This window comes from Phragmites australis, chromosome 14 (genome assembly GCF_958298935.1).
Source record: "Phragmites australis chromosome 14, lpPhrAust1.1, whole genome shotgun sequence".
Classification (NCBI taxonomy): Eukaryota; Viridiplantae; Streptophyta; class Magnoliopsida; order Poales; family Poaceae; genus Phragmites; species Phragmites australis.
Genome location: NC_084934.1, coordinates 26,561,949 through 26,570,531, shown reverse-complemented (window position 1 = coordinate 26,570,531; position 8,583 = coordinate 26,561,949). Strand labels below are relative to the sequence as shown.

Below are 8,583 nucleotides of genomic sequence, written 5' to 3'. Positions count from 1 at the left end.
TCAGGTTCCCGCACGGAGGAGACGCAAGCCTAAACTACTTCGGAAGCCACTCTGGGCCATGAAACTTTGGATTGGGCTTGCGTAGGCGTACTTCCTTGGCCCAGTCTCGGTGGATTCGTCTTGAGGCCCAGCTTCACTTGAGTTCCCGCGCCCTTCTCCTCTTCCCGCGTTACTTCTCTTGTTCTTCATTACTTCAGATGGGGGAATATACCGATATGCTCGGCACAACGCATATAGCCCTTCGATCCAACCAATCAGAAATCCAAACGTACGCACGTACATCACGAACAGCATATCTAGTTCGATTTTATTCATTCGGCACACCACACCATGATTCCAGACACGTACGAACCGTAGCGTACATATTCACACGCGCGCGGCACGCGCACCGCCGAGAACGGACATGGTGTGCGCGTGGCCGGCCGCCGTCCGGTCACTTGCCGTTGCCGGACTCGGAGAAGAAGCGGTTGAGGGCCGGGAAGACCTCCGGGCGCTGCGTGCTGAGGAAGCGCCGGAACGCGTGCTGGCTGTACCGCTGGCCCTCCTCCGCGTTGTCCAGCACCGCGCTCTGCCGGTTGCTCTTGCTCACCCTCACGTCCGGGTTCATGAAGACGTTCCTGGTGAGCTGGAAGACGCACATCCCCGTCACGAACGACATGGCCGCGATCAGCGGGTAGACCTGCATGCACGTACGCGCAGAAAACACACGAGCGCCAAAAGTTAAACACACACGATGGAGAAGCTACGTTTCACTACGAACAACGGCACCAAGAGAAGTGATCAGATGCGTACATCTGGCTTCAACCAACGGCCCATATCGATCGAGTTGCTAGCTGCTGCCAAAGGTATCGTAGCCCTGTGTGTTTGGGGTCGCTAGCTGAATCTCTGAAAGTATCTGCCTGCGGCCCTGTGTGTTTGGGATCGCTAGCTGAATCTCTGGAAGTATCTGTCTGCTGCCCTATTTCCTCCCCTGTGCGCCGGCGTGCGTTTATATATATATATATACCCAGCGCTAGCTATAGATCTAGGAGCAAGCCAAGAACAGCAGATTGCTTGGCCATGTCGCGGTGTCGAGGCGAGCGATCGTTTCCTGTGGGCGAGCCGGGGTTTTCAGGCTGCTCGCCCTGCTCGTGCTCCTCGAGTCGAAACCACGGGCCGCCTGCTGTTTTTCGCGCGCGGCCTTGGCTAGCTTTGTCAAAGTCCCCGTGCATGCGTGCTCCTGGACCTGCTTCAGGTCAACCCGTTTCTCCCGACGCGACCGTTAAGCCCGGTCAACCCTTCGGCACCAAAGATGGTTCCAGGTCAGCCCGGGCGGTCCTGCCACGATCATATCTCGTGGACTCTGTCGACGTCGGTGTACGTGTGGGGCGCATTTGGATCATCACAACAGGACTGTTCTTTTCGGGCGTCGTCTGCGTTTTCTTTGGTTTTCTGAACCTGTGGGAGTGAACCTGGTTTTCTTCATCTTGTGACACGGCAACGTAGCCTGTCCAAGGATGGGAGCACGTACCGCGTACGTCGCAGCCAGCTTGCCACATCAGGACGATCCACTACGGCGCTGTCGATGCTTGAACGATATGCAATCTTCTACACGTTGGTCTGTCAGTGACAGCCTGAAAGGATAAAAATGGATGTGGATGAGTGAGTTTTTTTTAAAAAAATAATATTAATTGCAAAAATATTATGTATTTTTGGAAAATTGCAAAAATAATATACCGTCAGCAATTGATTTGCCGACTGATGGTGAGACTCATGTGAGGAGCATGTCGAGCATAAATCACTTATCGGCAAATCAATTTCTGATAGGTGACTGTCGGTAGGCCAATTGCTGACGTGTACTAATTGTGCAATTTTTTATTAAATTAATATTATTTAAAAAAATCTAGATGAATCATGGCAGGATGCCTCAAATAGCTCGGATTTCTTAATACCATGGGCATGCACTGTCGTTTTGATTTCTCCCTAGGAGTACGCAAGAGTGTCCCAGAAATCTCTTTCATACCGTTATGAATTTAAAGGTTTGCGAATACAGAACAAGAAATCTTTCGGGAAAAAATATAGAACAAGAAAATTAATGAGCCTCCTGACGGGCTGATGTAAAGAAGAAGAAGGATCCACAATGGGCTCTATTTGCTTGCGTACTGGGCTGGAATTCGCACTTTCATATTAGGCCTCTTGATGGGGTAAGAGCGTAAGATCATCCTGGAGCCCAGCATCTCGATGCAGTAATTAACCTCTTCCCGGCTCAAAATTCGAGGCTCCAGTGGGCCAAATTCCAGCGGGCTATTCGGACTTCCCGCGCACACCAAAGCACCGTACTTCCCCACGCCGGCCCACCGGCAACCCATGATGGCCGCCTCGCCGGCGCCGCCACAAATATCTCCACCGCCTGTCCGCCCATGAGACAGTCCCCACCCCTCTCTCTCTCTCAAAAAAAACGAGACAGTGCCGACGTCCACAACTTTAGGTCGGTAACCTCACGAGTTAACAGTAAGTGACACTGGACCCCACAACTTAGTGGGACCCACCTGCATCGAGAGAGGGCAGTAGTGCTAACCACTCTATCTCTACTTATATAAAACACAGTTGATTTCTATATTTATATATTTTCATATTCTCCTCGTATCTTCTCATACTCTCTACTATATGAGACCCGCTTTACTAATAAAAATAAATAAAAAAATTAAAAAAAAATTAGTAAATAATCTTCATCTCTTTCTTACCTCATTTAAAATCAAACTACGACATCGCTCCTCACGTATTCATTTCACATCTCATAATATATCTACATCTTCGTATCTTAACTTTATACTCAATATTATTACATTTAATATTTATATTTTCCTTACTAGCTACTAAGAGTAACTTTAATAAGCTCGGCTTCTTGCTCACTATTGTTAAATTTGACGACTCAAACAAAAACAACGGCTCCAATCGACTCCCTGAAGCACTCATCATGGCTATCTGCTCCGCCTCGCTCGTCACATCCAACAAGTGGGAGAGGCTCACCATCTCTCGTTCGCTACAAAGGAACGAGACGATGACATGTGAACCTATTATGAATAGTACTCGACTGCTCTAATTTTATTTTTTATCTTCTTTATTCAAAACAGTGTAGTCTTCTATTGCTCGAAAAATCCTAAAACTTTTTTACACATTTCATAATCCATGTGTAACATATTTTAATTAGATTCAGTCAAAAAGGTTGTGTAAAATTTAAACTAAAATTCTCTAAATAATGCTACTTTTGTAAATTCTAACAATTGGTCTTAAATAAATTTCTAAAAATCTGAAAAAAAATCACTAATATTTTTCTTATGTAATAAAATTATTTCCAGTCCTATTTATATGGTGAAAAAGTGAGTTTTTTTATAATAATCTATTATATATATATATTTCTTCTTTTAATTTAATTTGAATGCAAATAAAATTCAAACATTTATAAAATTTAGCAGTTATAAATATAATCATTACAAATATTTTTTATTTATAGGATACTAATAAAATATAAATAAATGAAATTTAAGAGTAAGATTTAAAGAGTGAGTTGTAACGTACAAAGAAATAGAAAGAATGTTTTAGAGAGATTTTTATATAAAGATATATAGAGAACGAAATTTAGGAGTCAGTTTGAGATGCTCGGTAACCAACCACATCGATGAGCTAAAGCAACCACGCACAAAGCGTTCACCCTTTGACGACGCTTCTCTTCTCCCCAGTTCTCACCTACTTCCTTTCCACGCCAGGGCCCGAGCTCCGAGCTAGGGTTTCCTCTCCCGCCGCCGCCGCCGCCGCCGCCGCCGGAGGGTGAGGAGCAGTAGGAGGAGGAGATGGGGACGCCGGAGACGTCGCGGGAGCCGTGCCCGGACCGCATCCTGGACGACGTGGGCGGCGCGTTCGGGATGGGCGCGGTGGGCGGCTCCGTCTTCCACTTCCTCAAGGGCACCTACAACTCCCCCAACGGGATGCGCCTGGCCGGCGGCGCCCAGGCCGTGCGCATGAACGCGCCGCGCGTAGGCGGGAGCTTCGCCGTCTGGGGCGGCCTCTTCTCCACCTTCGACTGCGCCATGGTCTACGCGCGCCAGAAGGAGGACCCCTGGAACTCCATCATCGCCGGCGCCGCCACGGGCGGGTTCCTCTCCATGCGACAGGGCGCCGGCGCGGCCGGACGCTCGGCGCTCATGGGCGGCATCCTCCTCGCACTCATCGAGGGCGCCGGGCTCATGCTCAACCGCGTCCTCGCCAACCCGCAGAACCTCCCACCGCTGCCCGCCGACGACCCCAGCCTGGCCGCCGCCGGCGGCTTCCCGGGCCTGCCTCAGGCGCCGGTGGTGGCTCCTCCGGAGGCCGTGAGCTCGAGTGGTGGGTGGTTTGGTGGTCTCTTCGGCAAGGAGGAGGAGGAGAAGCCCGCCGCGGGCGGGGGCAAATCGGAGATCTTGGAGAGCTTCGACACGCCCAGCACCCCGATACCGTCGTTCGAGTACAAGTGAGAAAAAGGTGCGATTTTTATTAGATTTACGTACTCTTCAACATGTGTCTATTTCGTTCGGACTTAGAAAAGGTGCGATCTTTAAATTCGATTCGGCCCCTGTTTCCTGTTTCGTCTGTTTTTGTTTGATGATGTGTCGAGGATCGGGACATAGTGTTCTTGCCGCACAAGTTAGAAAACACTTGGATTCGGCATCTGATTTTTTTCTTGGATTACATGTCGCGAAACTTCCGTCAGTAGTCCACACCGTATCCAACTGGGCGCTATTAGCTTCGTATTAGAGGACACGATTGGTCGCCTTATATATCTCTGCTCTGGTGATGCCTGGATCCGTAGCACCAAAACCAGAGATTTGGCGATCCTCTGCCGAGTTGTTCTATTGCTCCTTCCTCCACAACGAAGCATCAAAGCTTCAGATAGGGTCACTCAGCAACTACTATGAGGTCTCTTATGGAGAGGGAACCGTGCCCGGACCGCATCCTTGGTGCTGTGGGTGGGGCGTTCACCATGGGTGCCGTGGGAGGTTCTGCCTTCCACTTCATCAAGGGTCTCCGCAACTCACCCAATGGCGCACGGATTGCTGGTGGTCTGGAGGCTATGCGTTTGAATGTGCCACGTGTTGGTGGCAGCTTCGCTGTTTGGGGTGGGCTGTTCTCAGCCTGTGATTGTGCCCTGATGTATGTGCGTCAGAAGGAGGATCCCTGGAATTCCATCCTTTCTGGTGCAGCAGTTGGTGGCATCCTTTCTGCGCGTCAGGGCTTCCGATCAGTTGTTCGGTCATCCCTGCAGGGTGCGGTTCTCCTTGCCTTCATTAGTGGGGCAGGTATGATGGGGCAATGCTCTCCTCAACCTAATACTGTATCAATGCCAGTCGACGACCAAGTTATCATCCCTGTGGAAACATCCTCTTGGTGGTTTAGCGGATTATTTGGGAAAAGGAAGGTGGAAGAAGGAGTCACAAATAGCAGCAACAAGACTGATACTTTTGAGACTTATGATGTGCCCAGCGTGCCAACACCGTCGTTTGAGTATAAGTAGATTCATGGTGGATGGACATGGTAATTTCTCAGCTGATGGGGTTAATTGCTCTTTTGTTGATGTTTCTTTGTTAAAGTGTATCTGGACTTGTATCAGATTGTCTTTCTAATGACTTTTGCTAGTATCAAAATCAGGGACAGTGTTAGGGAAGGTAGAAGGAGAACGATTTCTTTTTATGTGGGTTGCAGTAGAGGTTTATTTGGTGATGTAAAGGAACAGAGGTCCAGCTTTCACATCTTTGTTAATTTTTCTAAGTTTCTGGGGTTGGAGTTGGACAAATTGTTTGATGATGTGTTTGGTGGGATGCTATTCTCAGCACCAGCTGCTTGTTAATTTATACTTCCTTTCGTGGTTTTTAAGGCGGCAAGGCGAGGCGCAGTTACCCACCCCCTTCTAGCCGCCTAGTTGCTTACGGCGTGCGGCGAGGCGACGCCATACACACATCCTAACCTACATTGGCTCTATTCTCTTCCCTTCTCTTTTCTTCTATTTTGACTAACAAAGCAAAGCAGAGCAGCGCACAACAGACTAGCATAGCGAAGCCAAAGGCATAGGACTAGAGCAGTGCAGAACACAACACTACAGCAGAGTAGGGAGAGGGAGGATTGGAGGATTACCTCCTCTCTTGTTCGGCCGCCGCCGAGCAGAGCACGAAGGGGATCCAACCACTAAGAAGAGATGGTATACCGCCGCCAAGCAGAGAAGAGAATGGATCCTGCCGCTGAGCACATCAGAGCAGGTATCCTACTGCCAAGCACATCAGAGCAGGGAACCCACTGTGGAGCACATCAGAGCAGGGAACCCACTGTGGAGCACATTAGAGAAGGGATCTCTCCACCTCCGAGCTGCCCCGTTCCCTCCCTCTCCCTGTTTCTGAAGGCACTCTGAGATCCCGCTGCTCCGCCGCCACTGTCAGTTTCAGGTTCTGCCGCTCGCCACCTCTTTCCCTTCCTCTCTTTGTTAACCTGTTTCTATTTCCCTCCCTCTATTTCCCTCCTTTCCGTGCGGCACTCCCCTCTTTTCCCGTGCGCGCCTCTTTTCATGCTCGCTTTCTAGCTCGTCTTCGTTGAATGACGTCCGCCTCAAGCCGTTGGGCGCCAAAACGACACCTTATCGTGCCTAGGCGACGCAACAACGCTCAAGGCGGACGCCATACGCCCCAGAGCCTAAGCTTGCTTGGACGCTTAGGCGATGCCTTAAAAAGCATGCTTCCTTTAGTTACATGTGTGTTGATGTCTTTAATTGTTAATGAGGTTAGGCTTCATGGCCTACAAAAGTTGCAACTTTTGATTGACTTTGCTTCTATTAGCCACAAACTAACTTCCATCAACTGTGTAAGCTAGAAAGATACCGTGTAGGTAAGGCATGTTTTGCTTATCAGTTTCTTCGTCCTACAAAAATTTGTGACCATTTACTTCTTTCTCACCTATCATGATTGTGAAATGAGTAGTTGTGATTTTATAAGAGCATGAATATGTTCAAAAACAGCTGACTTAGTATACAAAAGAGAAGAAAAGTTGGGTCAGCTTCTTACGAGTTATGACTCAAGTTAATATAGAACCATTTGACAGGCTGACTGAAGATATATGACTCCCAATAAATATTACAACGTGTTGAATCTGTACATCGCATTTGAAATATCCAACATTTTGGACTAACAATGGAAATTTGGTTTTTTTTGGTTTGCAAAGTTACATGTTAAGGTGTATGGACATGTCTTATTTCAAATTTCTTGTTCTTCAACTGTGTATTTAACTATGCTGCCTTGGAAACTCCTCCTGAAATAGCTTAAGCACATGGTGTCCAAGAAAGTATCAGGATTTTAAATTGTACTTTGTACTTGAATTTAGAGACTGGGGTTTTCTTAGATAGATCTGCTGACTGCCGCTGAGCCAATTCAGTCAATTGCTGTTGGATGATAATTAATGGTGGGCTGTTTTGCTAACTACGGATCAGAAGGTGTTCTATTGATGATCTTCTCATTGAATGGTTCTATATAACTTGTTGAATCATGACTTGTAATAAACGTTATATATGGAGGCTAGAATTCCAATGTATTGAACCACCTATTATTTGGTTGGATTCTCATTGAGATTTCGAAACTAGCAGAAGATTTGTAGTATTTTTGTTAGACAAGATCGAGCATATCGTTTGTTTCTGTGATGCCCCTTTGATTCGATGCGAAGTTTTATGTTTTGCTTGTGATGCTCATCAGGCTATGCATCACTGAAGATGTTTAGACGCTGTGACCTGTGCTCGCAAACAATAGGATAACAGACACTCTTATATTTTTATCAGATTATCTTGTTTTTTGTACTTGGATCTGTTAACCAACATGATCTAGAGTTCTTGGGTAGCTGGAGTTCATGAACAAGTGTGCTAATTCGTGTCTACTTGGCAGGTTGGCGGGTGGCACTGTCGCGGGTAGTCTGGAATTGCTGTAGCAAATCAGGAATACAATAACAGGCTGGACAAGAGATGGAAGACTTGTTCGATAAACTTATTCATGCGCCGCTCTTCCTTCACGGCTCATATCTATGCACCCCTCCTGTGTATGTATAAGCCTTTTTTGCGTGGGAAGTTAGCAACTTTTTGCAAAATGTTGTTGTACTAGCATTAGCAGCAGCAGTAGCGCTTGCGCTTCCTATAGTATTCGTGTTGTGCAATGTACTGCACTTGAGAAAGCCTTATGCTGTGCATCAGGCTGGCACAGCCTTCTGAATTGACAATTTTTTTGAGTCGAGTTGTTTCACTGCATCCTGTCTTCCCACAGATCCATTGTTTTGTCAGTAGCTCTTGCTTACGATTTGTCGTACTGTTTTGGTTCCGTCTTCTGTGGCGGCACGATGTACGCACCTGTGAGCCTGTGATGCACGGCATCGTGAACTACTATTAATGGCTGTTTGGAGCTGCAATTGGGTCGGTAAACTGCCGATGCGGGAGTACAGATTTCACATGGTCTGCACGATTGACTCCCCTAAAATGGCAGTTGATCTTGAGCAAACTGCACCTTCAGGATCTATTATCTTAGAAATTGGCCAAAAAGAACTCTTCAC

The 8,583-nt window shown here is 47.4% G+C and overlaps 3 protein-coding genes across 3 annotated transcripts; 2 read left to right on the top strand and 1 right to left on the bottom strand.

Moving 5' to 3' along the window:
• Positions 1–281: 281 nt before the first annotated feature.
• On the bottom strand, positions 282–998 carry LOC133891046 (uncharacterized). Its single transcript, XM_062331739.1, has 2 exons — positions 793–998; positions 282–679 (listed from the first exon to the last, which is right to left on the bottom strand). Exons 1-2 carry the CDS (start codon positions 814–816, stop codon positions 434–436), a joined length of 270 nt encoding a protein of 89 aa, XP_062187723.1. The 5' UTR covers positions 817–998; the 3' UTR covers positions 282–433.
• Positions 999–3,660: 2,662 nt separating this feature from the next.
• LOC133890721 (mitochondrial import inner membrane translocase subunit TIM17-2-like) lies at positions 3,661–8,284 on the top strand. The gene is made up of 2 exons (XM_062331231.1): positions 3,661–4,497; positions 7,929–8,284. The coding sequence occupies exon 1, from the start codon at positions 3,831–3,833 to the stop codon at positions 4,488–4,490; it is 660 nt and encodes a 219-aa protein (XP_062187215.1). The 5' UTR covers positions 3,661–3,830; the 3' UTR covers positions 4,491–4,497; positions 7,929–8,284.
• Positions 4,504–7,922, top strand: LOC133890722 (mitochondrial import inner membrane translocase subunit TIM17-1-like). Its single transcript, XM_062331232.1, has one exon. The coding sequence runs from the start codon at positions 4,928–4,930 to the stop codon at positions 5,525–5,527; it is 600 nt and encodes a 199-aa protein (XP_062187216.1). The 5' UTR covers positions 4,504–4,927; the 3' UTR covers positions 5,528–7,922.
• Positions 8,285–8,583: the final 299 nt, after the last annotated feature.